At 50.6% G+C, this 19,056-nt stretch overlaps 1 protein-coding gene across 5 annotated transcripts in view; it reads right to left on the reverse strand.

The window, feature by feature from the left end:
• The window catches only part of CRTAC1 (cartilage acidic protein 1), a 166,226-nt gene that overhangs the window by 55,511 nt on the left and 91,659 nt on the right, over nt 1–19,056 (reverse strand). For all 5 annotated transcript variants that reach the window (XM_070469980.1, XM_070469982.1, XM_070469984.1 and 2 more), the window contains exons 3-4: nt 17,582–17,778; nt 2,491–2,627 (exon numbers count right to left, since the gene is read on the reverse strand). In XM_070469980.1, coding sequence (XP_070326081.1) covers nt 2,491–2,627; nt 17,582–17,778 — 334 coding nt within the window. The remainder of the gene's footprint in view (nt 1–2,490; nt 2,628–17,581; nt 17,779–19,056) is intronic.

Below are 19,056 nucleotides of genomic sequence, written 5' to 3' on the forward strand. Positions count from 1 at the left end.
GTTCCTCACCCACTTTGGCTGCACCTCCTCACGTGTTACATGGGAATCGTAGCCCCCCTGCTTCCTGGCAGGGTCGTTGAGAAGATGAAATGAGACAACGCATGTGAAAGGACTTTGAAAAGATAAAAATGCTATATAAACATGAGGCATAATCATTATCGATCAGGGAACGCTTCTTGTAAGAGATAGGCTTTGGGCTGGATCCAGAAAGGTAGATGAGTGATGAGGCAGCTGAAGATGAAGGGCAGTGGTGTTCCAGGTTAGAGGCAGAGAATGGATGAGGGCTGCGAGGCGAGAGGGAGAGAACAGCACACTGTAGGGGTTGAGACTTTTACCTGGTGCAAAGCACCCAAGCTTAGCACACATCAGAGTCACCTTTGGGCCTAGTTGAAACCCAGGCTGCTGAAACCCCACCCCCAGTGGTTCTGATGGGTAGGTCTGGAGGGTGGGGCTTGAGAACCTCCATTTCCAACAGCGCTGATGCTGCTGGTCCAGAGACCACCAATCAGGTACCAGCTAGGGGCTGTAGGGCAAAGGCTGTAATAGAACCTGTGGTTAGAAATGTGTATTTGGTACAGGTTTACCCAAAGGCAAGGTAGCAGGGAGGTAAAAAGGTGTCTGATTATTTTCAACTAGGCAGGACTCAATCTCTGGCTTTGCCTGTCACTTGTTATATGGTGATGAGGTCAAGTTGCTTAAGTGCTAGAAGCCTTAGTTTCCCTATCTGTAAAATGGGGATAATAACAGCATTTACCTCATTGGCTTATTTGAAAATTCAGTAAGATGGTGAATGGAGATCACTTAGCACAGAGCTTGGCACGGGGCTAGTTTAATAAGCATAATAGCTATTATTATTAGTGTTTTGTTATGTTAATATTATATTCCTATTTTTGCGATTGCTCTTGTGTTTTCCTGCACCACACTGCATCCCTGTCTCTCAGCTGCCACACTGGCCTTGACCTCTGCACAGTTCTCAGGCCTCGGGGGTTGCCAGGGTGGTGGCTGAACATGGACAGTAGCCCCTCTTCTGACGGCAGACAGACCGTGGGGGGCGCTTTCTAGTTCCCTGAGGCTGGGTGTGAGTAGGGAGTGAGCGAGCCACTAAGTGCCTGCCTACTGTGCTTCATGCCAAAGTGTCTTTTTCCCCCCTTTTTCCTTTTTGCACTTCACATGGTGCCTCTGTCCTGTGGTTAAGTGCGTGGGTGTGTAGGTGACCTTGTTAGGACAGACTGAATCTCTCTGTGATTAACCTTCAGACCCTCCTACCAGTGCTGAGAAGGTTCCCACCTTAGCTGGGGGTGGGGCGCCCTGGTCATGAAGGGGCTAAGGAGATTGGAAGCCAGGAGGAGACGGAAGAGGCCTCTCAGAGGCCAGGCCTGGTGGCCCCTCCGCCCCCCAGATCCTCCCCACTCCCTGGGGCTCTCATGGAGCCTCCTCCCCCTTTCCTCCCACCAGGCGGGAGTCCAGGTGGCACAGATTCAGGTCAGGGCTAAATGTGTCTTCACAGCGCAGCTTGGCTGCCCTTCCCAGCACCAGCTTGTTAAGAAATAAATATTTATACCTGGCACCTGCCTTTTCCCAAGGCCTGGAGGCCCCTGCTGTGAAGATTCACTCTGAATCCCCAACCCCTTTGATGCCATCTCCAATCCCGGATGAACGAGTTGGCCCCCTCGCCCCAGCTCCCAGAATGGGGGCCAGAGACGCTCCCCGGGAAGCTGGGCAGCAGCTGGGTCCCTGATTTAGTGATGATGTTTTGTAAAAGCCAAGGTGGGGCGGCAGGGGAGCAGGTGACAGGAGGGATAAATCACCGCCACGCCACGCTCTGGCTCTGGCTGGGTTGGCTGGGATGCCCGGGCGGGGCCCCCTCACAGGACGGATGGTTGCAGCTGCTTCTTCCCTCCTCACTTGGCCTTTCTCCCTGACACTTTGAGCTGAGCACCAGTCTGCCGGGTGGACCAGCAGGGCAGGAAAGTATCTATGGTGCTTTGGATTAACTAGATTACCTGTACGTTCAGGCAACCCTCCGCTGACCCGCTCATGAGCCCTTTGCTATGCCTTTGTTTGTTCCATAAATATTTATGGGGGAGGGGGCCTGATGGCTCAATGCCTGGCACATAGTTGGCACTTCATAAATGAGTTGAATTAACAAACACAAGGTTAAGAGCTGACAGATTCTGATTCATGTCTGAGCCACACTACCAATACATTGTGGGTCCTCAGGCAGGTCCCTGCTCCACGCTGGGGTTCAGTGCCCTCCTCTGTCCAGTAGACACAAAGATGACAGCCCCTGGTTGCCGGGAGGGCCTCAGGGGAGAAAGGATGTGAAAGTATGTTAGCACCTACTATGTGCAAGGCCCCCTGGGAGTGGCCTTGAGCTCTGCCCTTGGGAGCCATGCTCTGTCTGGGGATGTCTGCTGGGGATCCCCTCCTGGCCATCATGCTGCTGTGTGCCTCCCTTCTCCCCAGGCCCCCATGTACCCCTGGACTCACCTTCCTGTCCACGCAGGCCACAGAGCGCCCGGCAAAGAGGCTGGCCACGCCGCGGGCCACATTGACCTCGTCACTCAGGATGTCTTCCCAGCGGTTATTGCGGAACTTGAACAACTTGTCCGTGTACGTGGCCACCCCTGGAGAGAGGAGGGAAGAGAGGGCTGGTGGTTAGTGGGGTGCCTGTCCCAGGTGTTGGGGCCACAGGTGGATGGGTCACCTGCTGCACGGTGAACGCTCCTCACAGCCCTCAGGCAGTGGTGACCCCTCTCCTGGGGACACCCAGTTATTCTCAATTGAGAGAAGACACTGAAGCTTATGAAGATGGCCAGCCCAGGCCTCAGGAACTTTGGAAGAAGTGTGACCGCTAGTGTGGGTCAGAGCTGATCCTCAATAGCAGGATCTCACAGTCTGCACCACACTTCTGTGGCATCAGGAGGGACATCCTGGGATCGCCAGTATTTCACATCCAGACTCAACCAAGAATGTCTCTTTTTTTCTAGGAGCTGCTCCCTGCATGCTCTGCTCAATCACAGGACCTGATGTGGGTCTCAGAAGAAATGGTCCCAGTCAGTGGGCGGGTCTCGAAATCCAGATGGAGGGCGGGGCTGGGAGTTGAGCTCTGACAGGGGTATCACCAATAGCCTGAGAAACCTGGATGGCAGTGGGGTCAGCACTCATGGGGTGAGGGTTAGTGGAGAGGCAACGGACTCAGACTGAGGGGAGCAGATGATGCAGCAGCTAAAATTTGGGGTTTTGAGTAAACCAACCTGAGTCTCAGGCTCGGTTCTACAGAGACTCTTCCAGATTTTAGTTGCTGACTGTGGGCAACTTGAGCCTCAGTTTCCTTATTTGGAAGTGGGGATAACAATAATAACTACATTCCACTTTAATTCGAGGGATAAATGAGATAACTCAGGTTACAGGCTGAGCACAGCGCCCCTCCAGAGTTGGGGGTGGTCCTCGACAGAAATGACTATTCTGGTTTCATAGACGGGAGACCCTCTGAGGTGCTTCAGGGACTTCAGCCCTGCATTGCAGGGGTGTGTCGAGAGAGTCTCAGTGTGTGAAAGTGTGTAGGAATAAGCAGGAGTAAGTGGGTGTATGAGAACAGGAGTGAGTAAAAATGAGTGAGCGTAAGTGTGAGATTGAGTGAGTGTGAGAATGAGCGTGACAGTGAGTGACAGGACAGTGAGTGCATGAGTGTGAGCATGTTTCGGTGAGGGCTATTTATGGAAGGGTCCTCAGGGGGCTCTGACTCGGGGGGGAACAAACGCTGCCCTGAGTGGCCTCACATGGGGCCCTCCTAAGGCCACGGGGACGCACAGGGGAAGGTGCATTCTCTGTAGGGCCTGGACTTGACCCCAGGGACAGCTGCCAGACTCTGGGGAGCTGCCCAGGGACAAAGCCATGCCACCTGGCCTGGCCCTCCCGGGCGTGCAGAGACCAGTTCCCACGAAGGGGAAGGCGCTTCCCGAGTGGAACGGGAGGCAGATCCAGGGGTCCTGCAGGTGTCTGTGGGTGGTGGGGGAGACCTGGGCTGAGGAGCAGAAGCCAGGGTTTGCCAGAGCTGCTGCGGCTGGTGGGGGAATGCCCACTGGGGCTCCCAAGAGTCTGCACAGAGCTGCTGTGGCTGCTGGGGGCCCACTGGGGCTCCTGGGGGTCTGCCAGAGCTGCTATGGTTGGGGGTGGTGCCCACTGGGGCTCCCAAGGGTCTGCTAGAGCTGCCGTGCCCGGGGGTAGGTGCTCACTGGGGCTCCTGAGGAGCCCAATCAGGATAGAAGTGCAGGTGTGGACTCGGCCCAAGCCCATGTCTAGCTCTGATTCCCATTTGTCCGAGCCAGTTCTTTATTCTCTTAGGGCCTTGGTTTCCTCATCTGAGAGTTGGGGGTAACAGCTGGCCTCCCCACTCCCAGCATGGCTGCGGGAACTGCAGGGGAAAACTCTGCGGCCCCTGTTTGCTCTGCACCACCTGGGTCTCTAGGCCCTTGTTGCAATCCCTGGGGAACAGATATGTTTAGAAACTTAGATTATTTTCCCTTTCACATTTCAAAAAGGTAACACAACGCACACCCTGTTTATTATATAACACCCCCAGCAGGAACCAGGGCAACACCCTGTAATTAAACACATTAATATTTCTGCAGTGAAATATATGAATATCACACCGAGTGGGATAAATAAAGCCCATAAATAGCTCACATCAGCTCAGGACAGGTTTTGCTATCAATTCACTTTCCCACAAACTTAAAAAAAGCACTTGAGGCTTTCAGAGTGTTCTGGGCTTCAGGACTGCGGGAGAGGAGCACGGCTATTCCCCAGGCAAGAGGCAGCCTTGTCATCGCCTTCTAATGCCTGGGGGGCCTCCGAGGATGGTCCTGCAGCTTCTGGATGCCCAGCCTTCACAATAGCGAGCAACCCTTACCCTTCTCTGTCAAACCAGGGCCTCTTGAGACTACATCTCAGCTTGTCTAGTTCCCCCTGAAATTTGACCGAGATTAAACTCAACCAAAGCTTGGGCTGGGTGAGAAAGCAGCTCCGGCAGTGGGGGCTCTGCAGACCTCTGATGGGCCCCTCTGCATACAGTGGGAAAACTTTCTCAAACCTCTGAGTCCCTGCCTTAGCTAGGCAAGAGGAAAAAACGAGCCCAGGGTGACTCGATCCCCCTCTATTTGCCTAATTACCCCCGATTCTTCCTGCTCACATTTCCCAAAGTGTGTTCAGTGGAATCTGGTCTCTCTGAGCTGCCTGGAGAAAAGATTTCATGATTATCTGAGCTCAGGAAAGACTGCACCTTTCACCCCACACTTGTAGATTCTCAATGGACACCAGTCTATCAAAACTTTGAAAAGTCTTGCAGTATATTACAGGCTTAATTTCATGTAAGCCAGCCTTTCCCAAACACACTCAGCCATGGCACCCCTTTTTGCAGCTCACCTCTTAGAATCCTGCAGAACTACCAGTGTTCTGTGCAAATTGCTGCCCTGGGGTGTTGACATCAGGCCAGATGCTGGGCTTTGTGGCCAGAGGTGTTAGGGCAACACGTACTGTTAGCCTCTTCCCTCATTCCAGTCTCCTGGCTTCTGAGCTGACCAGGGACGCCCCAAAGAATAAACTAATTAAGGTAAAATGTGCAACAGTGATGCAGAGCCTTGTAGATCATAAATGGGAACGGCAAAATCAATGGCAGGCCTTCTGCAGGCAGAGGCCTGGAGGCCTGGGCGACAGGAGGGATGGGAGCCTGTGATTTAGGAAGAGCAAACGCTCTGGCAGCTGCAACCTGGGTAATTAGGTGTGTCAGGAAGACAGATAAACAGCGAGCTGTGCGGGTCGATGGCACTGGCAATAAACACCCAGCACTGGCCCCTGGCCCATGTCAGCGCATAATCCCACCTTCCGGCTCCTTGTAGCTGCACTCTGCCCTGGGGTCCCCCACTGAGTCAGGGACAGCAGCTCGGGAAGGAGAGGGCAGAGGGCCTCTCCTGGGTCCTGGGGGAAGATTCCTAGAAAGCAGAGGCCTGGGAGAAACAGAGGGCGTTCAAGGGCAGGGTACGGGGCTCTGGAGGTCACATCCCCTGTGAGAAACAATCCTACCCAGAATCTGGTATGTTGGCACTAAGGGAGCTTTGAAGGTCTCAGTGTGTGCATGCTAAGTCACTTCAGTTGTGTCTGATTCTTTGGGACCCCATGAACTCTAGCCTGCCAGGCTCCTCCATCCATGGGAATTCTCCAGGCAAGAATACTGGAGTGGATTGCCATGCCCTCCTCCAGGGGTCTTCCCAACCCAGGGATTGAACCCAGTCTCTCATGTCTCTTACATTGGAAGGCGGGTTCTTTACCACTAGCATCACCCGGGAAGCCAGCCCAATGGAAGGGCAGTTGTGGCAAGTGCCAGGTGGCAAGATACTGGAAGGCCAGTGGAGGAGGCTCAGGGCCCCCCACTCCCTGCCCGTGCTGGGGAGGCCCCAGGGAAGTAGGAGTCTCGGTCCCTGACTCGGGGCGCTTATAGTTCATTAGCGGACAGGAGGGCTACAAAAAGGAGATGCCATGGGACTGTAGTAAAAATAAAACTACTTAACATCCCTACGGTGGTTTCTATATGCCATGAGCTTCACGTACATTCACTCACTAACACCTGCCACAAGCCTACAAGGTAAGTGCTATTTTCAAGACCAATTTACAGATGAAGGACCTGAGGCACCAGAGGCAAGGGGACTTGCCTATGATCCCACCACTAGCAGAACCCCACAGAGATGATAGGAGAGTACATCCCGGAGGTGCAGTGAAGTCAGTCACAGTGATCAGGGAGGGCTTCATGACAGAGGAGGCACTTGAACCGGGACGTGAAGCATCAGAGGAACAATAGCACAATTCCAGTGTGCAGAGCACCTAGTATAGCCAGGCTCTTCATGAAGCACTTTTTTTTTTTTTTTAAACAATCATCATCTTGCCTGAATCTCACAGTGCCTTGAGAGGCACTGTAGCCCCATTTTACAGATGGAAAAATTGAGGGGCAGAGAGGTTAATTTCCCAAGAGCTAGTGTGTGGTGCAGACAGAGTCAAATCCAGGTCTTTCTGACTCTGAAGCCTACACTTCTGAGCACTGCACCCACAGCTTGTCAGGTAGAGCGGGGGAGGGAGGGTGCTAAGGGCAGGAAGGGAAACACAGACAAAGACATAGAGGGGACACTGAGTCTGCCTAGAGGTGGGGTTTGTGCAGGGGCAGGAGGAGAAGCAAGGCAGGCCAGGAAAGAGCTGCTAATCCAGCACTGAGGCTGAAGGAGGCACGGGTGGTTTCTGATCTGGGGAAGACAATGTTTCTGGAAGATTCACCTGGCAGTGGAGTGAGGTGTGGGCTCACAGGGGAGATAGTGAAGTGGGGAGGCCACTTCTGTAGTAGCTCAGGCACGAGAGGTAACGGGGAAGTGGGGAGAAGTGCTGCGTTCCAGAGGCTAGGGCGGGAGGTGCGGCAGGTCAGAGCAAGTCCACGGTGTGGGGGAGTGAGGGAAGTGGGGCATTGGGCCAGCTGGGGTGGGAGCAGGAGCTTGGCATTTTCAGGGATCGTAAGGTGGCCAAGAAGGCATGCCCAAGAGCTCGCTGGACACGATGGATGGCAGTTTGCAGAGAAGGGAGGCTGGAACTGGAGTAAAAGGGAAGGCCCAGGGCCACAGACTCAGTCCCAGGAAGGGGGCACATTTGGGCGTGGGAGGGAGAAGGGACAGAAGTGGAGGAGTCACCAGACAAATAGAAAACAGAGAGGTTCTGCATCGAGGGCACTGGTGTCAATCAAGCAAATGGTCTTCAATTCACCATCTTGTCATCTGCACACCCAACTCAACCCCTAGAAGTCATCTTAGAGCCACTGGGAGGGTGAGTTTGGGCTACAAAGGGTTCTTCCTAAGGACTGTTAGCCTGAGTGCCTCCTACCTCAGGAGCTGCCCCCAACCCCGGGAGATGACCTGACTTGAGTCTGATAACGGTGGCAAAGAGAAGGATGGGGCAGTGCATATGGTAGAGCTGGGGGTTCAGCCTTCAGCTACATTCTTACGGCAAAGAGATTACTGCCAAGCAGCAGGTTCAGGAGCTAGCCAGCAACATCCCGGGCCTGGGTTGAACTTGGGAAAGTCATGAATTTGTCTTTTTCTTGTGTATAAAATGTGATAATGAGAATGACCGCCTATTTATCAGGTTGTTGTGAGGATTAAACTAGATAATGTAAACAAAGTACTTAGAACAATACCTGGCTCATAATAAATTCAATAAACAATAAAACACTGTCATCACCATCACCACCATCACCACCACTATGTTCCTCCTCCTCCTCCTCACCACCATCATCATGATCGCCACCATCATCATCCAGGTAATTACAGGGCATGACCACTGCAAATCCTCAATAAGCCACACCCCAGAAGACAACTGTGACATTAAGTATAAAATGCTTTATAAGACTTAGTGGAAAACCAGCAAAGAAGTGATGGCCTTAGGGGAAAAAAGAACTGGCTCTGGCAAAGGACATTTTAAAAAAGAAAGAACCCAGGCTTCCTTGTGTCCCACCCACACACCCTGCCCCTAATATAATTTCAGACCTCAGTCTTCCTTCCTCCATCCCAGGGAGAAGAGGAAAATCTGAATAACTTCTGCCTAGTGCTTCACTCACATTAGCTCAGTTGGTCCTTTCCATAGTCATGTAAGGAAGATAGACTCTTTGAGAGAGAAATTGGGGCTCAGAGGCTTAAGCCATTTACCTAAGATTGTTAAGTGGTAATGCTGAGCCTCAAATTGTGGTCTGACTGCAAAGCAGCCCCCACCCCACATATTAAAGAGCTGGGAGGACTATGTAAAAAAGTATGGAGGTTCCTTAAAAAACTAAAAATAGAGCAAACTACATCAATCTTACTCCTGGGCATATATCCAGAGAAAATCATAATTTGAAAGGATGCCTGCACTCTGATGTTCATTGCAGCACTATTTACAGGAGACAGAACTTGGAAGCAATCTGAATGTCCATCGACAGAGGAATGGATAAAGAAGATATAGTACATATATACAGTGGAATATTACTCAGTCATAAAAAGAAATGAAATAAAGCCATTTGCAGTGGCTTTGAATGAACCCAGAGATTGTCATATAGAGAGAAGTAAGTCAGAAAGAGAAAGACAAATGTTGTGTAGTATCGGTTATACGTGGAATCTGTAAAAATGGTAGAGATGAACTTATTTGCAAAGCAGAGCAGAGTCACAGATGTAGAAAAAAACACTGTTGCCAAGAGGGGAAGAAGGGGTGGCATGGGAGGTTGGTGGGATAAATTGGGAGATTGAGATCGATACGTATGCACTATTAGATATAAAATAGATGACTAGTGAGAACCTGCTGTAAAGCCCAGGGGACTCTACTCAATGCTCTGGTGGCCTAAGTGGGAAGGAACTTTAAAAAGACTGGATACGTATGTAACTGATGCACTTTGCCCTACAGCAGAAACTAAAAGTAAATAAATAGCTGGGTAGGAGCCAGTGGAGGGCTGCCCTGGTCCCTGAGGAACCTCTTTTTGTGTTAGGACTGAGGAAATAGGCTTCAGGGCTCTATACACTATTTTTTTTCCCATTTATTTTTATTAGTTGGAGGCTAATTATTTTATAATATTGTAGTGGTTTTTGCCATACATTGACATGAATCAGCCATGGATTTACAAGTGTTCCCCATCCCGATCGCCCCTCCCACCTCCCTCCCCACCCCATCCCTCTGGGTCTTCCCAGTGCACCAGCCCTGAGCACTTGTCTCATGCATCCAACCTGGGCTGGTGATCTGTTTCACCCTTGATAGTATACTTGTTTCAGTGCTATTCTCTCAGAACATCCCACCCTTGCCTTCTCCCACAAAGTCTAAAAGTCTGTTCTGTACGTCTGTGTCTCTTTTTCTGTTTTGCATATAGGGTTATCATTACCATCTTTTTAAATTCCACATATATGCGTTAGTATACTGTATTGGTCTTTATCTTTCTGGCTTACTTCACTCTATAATGGGCTCCAGTTTCAGCCATCCCATTAGAACTGATTCAAATGAATTCTTTTTAATGGCTGAGTAATATTCCTTAGTGTAAATGTACCACAGCTTCCTTATCCATTCGTCTGCTGATGGGCATCTAGGTTGCTTCCATGTCCTGGCTATTATAAACAGTGCTGCGATGAACATTGGGGTACACGTGTCTCTTTCAGATCTGGTTTCTTTGGTGTGTATGCCCAGGAGTGGGATTGCTGGGTCAAATGGCAGTTCTATTTCCAGTTTTTTAAGGAATCTCCACACCGTTCTCCATAGTGGCTGTACTAGTTTGCATTCCCACCAACAGTGTAAGAGGGTTCCCTTTTCTCCACACCCTGTCCAGCATTTATTGCTTGTAGACTTTTGGATAGCAGCCATTCTGACTGGCGTATACACTATTTTTAAAAAAAATTTATTTATATATTTATTTATCTGGCTGCATGAGGTCTTAGGTTCGGCTTGATGGATCTGTTTTGTTGTGTCATGTGGGATCTAGTTCCCTGACCAGGGATCAAACCTGGGCCCCCTGCATTGGGGGCGTGGAGTCTTGGCCACTGGACCACCAGAGAAGTCCCAGGGCTTATACTTATTGCGGTGATGCTTTGACAGCCTTATTCCATTCTCGCTTCTTCTGAGGCCACTTGGGAATGAAGCATATGGTGGGGTGGGGGCAGGGGGCCTGAGCGGTTCATGAGCTCATTTCCCAAAATGCGGTCATGCTGGGTGAGCTGAAAATCTGGAGTTTATGTCCAAGGGAAATATGGCTGGAGATCAGGAGACCCTAGGATCTATTTTAGGTCCTATAAACTATTATTTATTTTTAGTTTCTGCTGTACAGTTAAGTGCATCAGTTGTACATATTCACTCTTTTTGAATTTCCTTCTCATTTAAGTCACCATAGAGCATTGAGTAGAGTTCCCTGGAAGAACCTGATGGTTCAGCAGCAAAGAATCTGCCTGCAATATAAGGGACCTGGGTTCGATCCCTAGGTCAGAAAGATCCCCTGGAGATGGGAATGGCAACCCACTCAGAATTCTACAGAATTCCATGGACAGAGGAGCCTGGCAGGTTACAGTCCATAGGGTTACAAAAAGTCAGACATGACTGAGCGATTAATGCTTTCACTTTTTTAGAGGATCCTAGGAAAAGAGAGTGGGGCCTCAGGGCAGTATCTCAGGCTTTACCACGCACAAGAAGTCCTGGCCATCCTGGTAAAATGCAGATTCTGGTCTAGTAGGTCTGGGATGGGGCCTGAGATCCTGCAAATTGATGAGCTTCCAGCTGTTGCCAGTGCTTCTCAGTGGCAAAACATGCTTTGAGAGGCAAGGGGCAAAGCATCCTCAGATACCGTGGGAACAGGGCCTGGGTGAAGAGCTGTGGACAATGGGTGTGCTCTCCATGCAGACGGCTCATCTGCTGTGGAGGCAAAAGAGGCTGAAAGTGCAAGGCGCCCCTGATTCCCTTTCTTCTCTCTGGCACAGTGACTGATGTCTCCTCTCCGAGAGGTTACAAAAGCCCCACTGAAGGCCTAAATATAATACGGAGCTCAGAAGCCATCAGAGAAAAGAGTGATAAATCCAAGCTCATAAAAACAAAAACGTTCCGCATTGCAAAACCTACTATGAACAAAGACAAAAGAAAAATGACAAACAAGAAGAAACTATGTGCAACTTGTATTACAGACAGAGGCTTGGTTTCCCTAATTTATAAGGAGGTGTTTCAAATCAATATGAAGAAGGCCAATAATCAATAGAAAAAAATGGGCAAAGGCTCTGAGCAGACAAGAGACCCAAATATATAAAAATATGTTCAGCCTCACTCATTTTAAGAAAAATGAAAATTAAAACTGAATTTAGACACCAATTTTTTCCCCATCAGATTAGCAAATATTTTTTAAAATGATGACATGAGTTGGTGAGAGTATTGGTATGGGAGATGCTCACTGGCAAGCGGGCTGATGGGAGTGTAATTAGGACTGTCCCTTTGAAGGACAATTTGGCTGTGCCTATCAAAACTGCCTCAGTATACTCCTTCAATGCAGCAATTGCATTTCTATGAACTTACCTTACAGACATGCCTGCAGCTGTGGAGAATGGCATGCAGTACAAGCTTATTCATTTGGTGGTTTGCAAGCAATTTAAATATTCCTCAATAGAGGGCCAATTCAGGGATTGGCAAATCTATATAATAGAGTACTATACAGCCATAAAAAAGAATGAGAAAGCTGTCTGTGTGTGGCTGTGACATAAAGTCCAAAATCAGTTGTTAAATAAAAAAGTAAGGGGCAGTGCTGTGAGTAGTACTATTTGTGCAGAAGAGGAGGGGGGGTGTATGCAGACTGAAGATGGCAGATGGGCAGTGATCATTCTGTTGAATTGAATGAATGAACTAAATTGTGGGGCTCACAGTCCACACTGGCCCAAGTATTACCACACTCCTGTAACCCCAGGCAGGTCACATGGGCAGGAGAGCTCAGGGCCAAGCTGAACAACAGCCTGGGTAGTCAGTGCAGGACCCTGGGGGGATGGGTTCTGAACAGGAGCTGCAGGGGGTCCTGGGTCCCTGGGTTGTGGATGGGGTGCTGGAGCTGGCTCTTAACTCCCTTTGTCCTGCACAGGCTCCCACCTGATTTTTCCAGAGTGGTGTTGCCTGAAACACTGGCTTCAGTGTTGCCTGAAATTGTAGTACTTTTCCAGGTCAGTTAAACCATCGGCTGCTTTCCTTGCTCAGGCCTCTTGGGATTGTGGTCAGTCCTCCTTTGCTCCCTCCCTCTTACCTACTTTCCAATTATTAACCCTTGAGCTGTGTGCACTTGACACCCTTGTTTGTGTGGGGTTTTATTTACATGATGATCCTTTCTTCTTTCTGCTCCTAGAGTCTCTTCCTTCAAGCAGCCAGGAGGGAGGCCCATGGCGCCTTTGTCCAGGACATTTTTAAAGTCTCTGCCTTTCTTCAGGCCACAAAATTATAACATCAGTTGTTTAGAGAGCATGGATTAAGTCCTAGACACCATAATAAGTGATTTTCATTCATTAGTTCAGCTGTTCAGTCAGATATATGTATTAATGTTTACTAAGTGGCATAAGTATTTCTTTGGTCATGGAGATACAGCAGAAAACAAGACAAAGTCCCTGTCCCCATGGTATTTAGCAGACTAGAAAGATGAACAGCAAATATACAGCATACTCTCAGACAGTAGTAAGTGCTCCAAAGAAAAATAAATCAAGTTAAGAGCATAGGGAGTGACAGGGAAGACACATCTGAGAAGGGGCCTGAATGAAGGGAAGGAGTGAGTCCTGAGAACAGTGGTGGGAAAAGCATCTCAGGTGGAGGGAACAGCAAGTGCAAAGGCCTCAGGTGGGAATGAGGTGAGCAAGAGGAAGAGGGGAGAAGGAGTCAGAAAGGCAAGCTGGTTCACATCTGGAGGGGTGTGGTAGGTGATGGTAAGACTGTGGATACAGTCTATGGAGAAGGAGTTAAACTCATGGAGTTGATACGATTTTGCCTGTTCTACAGGTGAAGGGGTTGAGACAGAGAGGCGTCGAGCAACCTGGGTATTCAAGGACTCAGGAAGTAAGAGGCAGATCCCAGGCTTGTACAGGCTGACTCCTAAGGCCACTGCCAGGATGCAGGGTCCCAGCCCTCTTCCAGGGACTCCAGTGCTGACTCCTGAAGGCTGGCTGAGGGAGAGGGAGGGGCCCCCGTTCCCCAGGTCCCTCCAATGCTTGGGCACAGGCGGAGGGAGCCCCAGTCATAAGCCATGGGCAGGTGTGGGCTGGCTGGGGCTCCTGGAGAGGATCTCAGATTCCTCATGGTGGGCAGGGTGGCAGTGGCTGAGCCTCAGGCCAGCTGGACCCAGGGAAGTGCTGACCTGGCACAAAGGTTCTGGCTCCATTACCCGCCCACTGTCGATGAATCAACTGAATCAGTCAACTGAAAAATTAACTCAAACCCACAGAAGGCCACTGGGAGGTACACGCCTGGGACTAAGGCTGCAGGGCACTGTCACCCTCACCCTAGCTCTGGGGGACGAGCTCCAACCTCTCCCAGGCGAACCTTCTGGGGGCTCCATATGTCTGCCTCTCCTCATATTTCCTCTGTTGGCAAACCTTCTCACAGGCCTAATGGTGTGTGCCTTGTCTGTGCTTCCTGGATTTATTTATCAAGTTTTAATTGTACTCTTAGGATGTTCAAGTTCTGGCTGGGCCAGAATGGGGCACAAAATGACCAGCACAGGGACTTTGCCCTCGAGAAACTTAAGATTTCACAGGGCCAGGAGAGGAGGGTCAGGTTCCTAGAGAAATAAAAGTTTGCACTGGGGAGAGGGGGAAGGATTTTTGTCAGTTCATTCACTGGGGCATCGTCAGTGCCTAGAACAGTGCTTGGCATATGGTGGGTGCTCAATAAGTATGTATCCAGTGAATGAATGTATGAGTGAGTGAATGGGGTGATGATTAGGCTGAGTATGGAACCAACATGACTCTAGGGTATTGCTGTCAACCTTGACTGCACAGGGGAATCACCCGGAGAGCTTTCTGATCTTCCTGTTGGACTGACCAGGATGCTCCCTGGGAGCTGGGAGCATTAAAGCTCCTCAGGGAAGTCTCATGTGCAGCCTGGGCTAAGCACCGTGGCTCTTGGATTCACTACGAAATGCTCTAAGAGCGTGGGAGGGCTGCCGCTTCAGAGACACCTGATAGGTCCCAGCCCAGGTGCTCTGTGTTCAGTGACTGGGAAGAGTCTGTCTCCTTCCTTTGGCATCGTGCCCACCGAGCCAGTGTTAAACACCCCCCTCCAACAGTCCTCCCCACTTCGGCTTCCCTCCAGCCTGGGACTCACCCCTTCCACAGAGTCCCTTGCCGCTGCTCCCCTCCTGACCTTGCCCCACATTAAAGAGTTGATCAGCCCATCAATTAATTGTGTCCTAATCCAATCTTGGCTTGGTTGGAGAGAGGGCAGTAAATCCAGCTGGGTAATCATGCCTTGATATTTGTGTAGGGATAATTACTATCTCTCAGGCCTCACTTGGTGGCAAGATGAGATGAAAACCCATAAAACACCACTCGGGGCTGTGGCTCATTGTTTCTTGGCTGCACAAGGCTGGCTATCAGCCAGTCAGCTCTGCCTGCCCCTGTCCCTCCCTCTGGCACCAGCCCCAACCCCATCCCCTCCCATTCAGGCAACTGGCAGGGCTCAACAGCAAGGGCAGTCTGGGGTGGATCCTGGCTTGGGCTCAGACACCAGTAGGGGCAACAATATAGGCCAGGGTAAAGCCACTGTGTGTGTGTGTGTGTGTGTGTGTGTGTGTGTGTGTGTAGGCAGGGAAGGTGATCACCTGACTCCAGGAGGTTGGGAGTGTGCAGGACAGTGAATGCACAAGTCTGAACTGCACAGTGGGATCCAGAACAACCCAAGAGGCTGCCACCATCTGGAAGAGTCCCGGACACGTCCAACCTGGCCCCATAGGGACATGAGACCCTGCATCCTTCAGGAGGAAGTGTGGCTTGGGACTTCCCTGCAGATGTTATGGACCCATGGGAGCAGACCTCTGTCTGCAGCCCCAAGAATACAGCCTCCCAACTCATGGAACATGGAGCGCCAACTGTGAGCCTGGCTCTCTACTAGGTGCTCAGGGCCTCAGATTGAGTAAGGCCATAGATTGTGCTGATTAAAAGGATGGATCTTGAGTCAAACACTTGGGTCTGAATCCTGGGGTGTACAAGTTGTGTACCTTGGGCAAGTCATGTGACCTCTTTGTGCCTCAGTTTCCTCAACTATAAAGTGGGCTATACCAGTACCTACATACTTGAGCTGTCCTAAGACTTAAATGAGATGACTCTGGGAGATAGTGAAGGACATGGAAGCCTGGGGTGCTGCAATCCATGGGCTTTCAAAGAGTCAGACATGACTGAGCAACTGAACAACAAGAAGACAAAGCACTTAGACCCCCACCCTGGCACCGAGTTAGTTCAGTCACTCAGTCGTGTCTGACTCTTTGTGACCCCATGAATCGCAGCACGCCAGGCCTCCCTGTCCATCACAAACTCCTGGAGTTTACTCAAACTCATGCCCATTGAGTGGGCGATGCCATCCAGCCATCTCATCCTCTGTCGTCCCCTTCTCCTCCTGCCCCCAATCCCTCCCAGCATCAGGGTCTTTTCCAATGAGTCAACTCTTTGCATCAGGTGGCCAAAGTATTGGAGTTTCAGCTTCAGTATCAGTCTTTCCAATGAACACCCAGGACTGATCTCCTTTAGGATGGACTGGTTGGATCTCCTTGCTGTCCAAGGGACTCTCAGGAGTCTTCTCCAACACCACATTTCAAAAGCATCAATTTTTCGGCACTCAGCTCTCTTTATAGTCCAACTCTCACATCCATACATGACCACTGGAAAAACCATAGCCTTGACCAGACGGACCTTTGTTGGCAAAGTAATGTCTCTGCTTTTTAATATGCTGTCTAGGTTGGTCATAACTTTCCTCCCAAGGAGTAAGCGTCTTTTAATTTCATGGCTGCAGTCACCATCTGCAGTGATTTTGGAGCCCAAAAAAATAAAGTCTGACACTGTTTCCACTGTCTCCCCATCTATTTCCCATGAGGTGATGGGACCAGATGCCATGATCTTAGTTTTCTGAATGTTAAGCTTTAAGCCAACATTTTCACTCTCCTCTTTCACTTTCATCAAGAGGCTTTTTAGTTTCTCTTCACTTTCTGCCGAGTAGAAGCTACTAAAATATTAGTTATTTTCATCATTGTTATTATTATGTAGCCTTCTGGGCATCAATTTCCCTCAGCCATTCCTTGGGATGTAGGACATCACTACTCAAAGTGTGGTCCACCTGGACCAGCAGCAGCAGTATCACCTGAGAGTTTGTTAGCAAGGCGGGCTCTCGGGCCCCAGCCAGGCCTGCTGAGGCAGATTCTGCATTTACACAAGAGCCCAAGTGACACGGGATGGTGCTCTGGGCTAGGACAGGCCCCAGGTCTGTCTCCCTCCAAGTTGTGTCCCCAGCCCCGAGGGCCTCTTGCCTGGCAGGGAGCAGGTACTCGGCAGGACTGTGGGGTGAAAGAATGAGCTCAGTTGAAGGCTTTGGGGGCCCGTGAAGGATTTCCGAGCATTTTAGAAAGGCCCCCTGAAAGTACCATGGAGGCTACGCCAGGGGGTGGGGGTCATCTGCGGGTGATGGGTGTGAGAAGTCCTGAATGACAGAGCCGCACAGCAGCTGGGGGAGAAGGGAGGACGGGTTACTTAGGAGGATGGGGGGCCACTGTGACTGGAGGGCAAAGAGGACATATGGTCTGAGGGAGAGGGACTGGCCTTCTGCTCAAGGCCTCTATCGCCAGGCCCAGGGGCCGGGAGGTGAGAGAAAGCTTCATGCACAAGAGAAGAAAGGGCCTCCTGGGGGTGTCACTGTTGGGTCACTGCTGGGACAAACTGAGGTCCCGGAGGTGGCCGGGCCTGGCCCTGGGGAAGCTGGTGACTGTAACCTGGTGATGGGAGGAGGAAGGTGGGAGCCTCCTTCCTAGGGAAGGCCCAAGGCCCGCAGCCCTTACCTGAGAAGGCGTTATTGGTGTTGAGGAAGTAGATCTCCTCGCGGCCGTCCCCGTCAATGTCACAGGCTGTGACCCCGATGGCGTTGCCCTGCCGGTCACGCAGCGCGTAGTATGGGGAGCTGCGCTCGTCCACCGCGATGTTCACCAGCCGCTTCTGGGCCCGATCGTACTTCAGAACCAGGTTGGGGCCATTGTACCTGGAGGAAGGCGGAGGGAAATGTTGGGGAGGAGAGGCTGGGCCCGCCTGGTTCCACCCGACCAGAGCAGTGGGCTCAGAGCCCTCCTGGACAGGCCAATGTGGGGACATATCCGTCCCAGAACATTCCCAGGGAACTTCTGGCAGCCTTGTCTTGGGGTCTCCAGGCATCTGATGAGTGTCCCTGAATCAGAGGTGGACTTCAGCAAAGTGAGAATCAACAGGGCCCATGTGGGATGCAATATGGGGAGCAGGGTGGTGGAGGGGAGTGGGCAGCCAGTGATGAGCCCTTATCATAGGCTTTGCTGAAGAAAACAAAAACGCAACGTGACATTTATCTTACCCGTTTCAATGTAAAAGTCACTTTCTATTTATGATCTCATTAAGTTTAGCAACAAATGGGCTTCCCTCATAGTTCAATTGGTAAAGAATCCGCCAGCCATGCAAGAGACCCTGGTTCAATTCCTGGGCTGGGAAGATCCCCTAGAGAAGGGATAGGCTACCCGCTCCAGTATTCTTGGGCTTCCCTTGTGGCTCAGCTGGTAAAGAATCTGCCTGCAGTGCTGGATACCTGGGTTCGATCCTTTGGGATGGGAAGATCCCTTGGAGAAGGAAAGGCTACCCACTCCAGTATTCTGGCCTGGAGAATTCCATGGACTGTATAGTCCATGGGGTCACAAAGAGATACGACTGAGAGATGTTTACTTTCTCTTTAAGTTTAACAATAATCAAGTAAGGTAAGCATGGGTGGCTGCAATATTAACCTATTTTGCAGATGAGGCAACTGCTGAACTTCAGCAGTGTAACCGGGGCTCAGAGAGGTGGGAGGCCCTTCCCCAGGTAACAAAGGTGCTGTTAGGTGCTGGGACTTGAACCCAGGCTCTCTCTGCTGTCCCAAGGGCCCTCAGGTAAATGAGACCTAGAAATATAGAAGGCTTTGTCACTGAGGTTTGGAATGAATCTCTTAAATAGTAGCATTATGAATGCATCTAAAGTCATCAGGTGGATCTTTTCTTCTCTGAGGAACAACACAAAAGATTAAATTGCCGCTCAGTCCTCGTCTCTCTCTTGTCTGACTCTCCTGTAGCCACACTGGCCTCCCTGCTGAACGCTCCTGCCTCAAGGACTTTGCACTTGCTATTCCCTCTGCCCAGAACGCTTTTCCCTGAGATCCACATGGCTGTTTCCCTCCTTCACATCCTTCAGACTTTCACTCAGTTGTCCTTCTTGATGAGGCCTTCCTTCCCACATTTCTGAAACTTGAAATCACCATCACCCA

Source organism: Odocoileus virginianus, chromosome 7 (assembly GCF_023699985.2).
Source record: "Odocoileus virginianus isolate 20LAN1187 ecotype Illinois chromosome 7, Ovbor_1.2, whole genome shotgun sequence".
Lineage (NCBI taxonomy): Eukaryota > Metazoa > Chordata > Mammalia > Artiodactyla > Cervidae > Odocoileus > Odocoileus virginianus.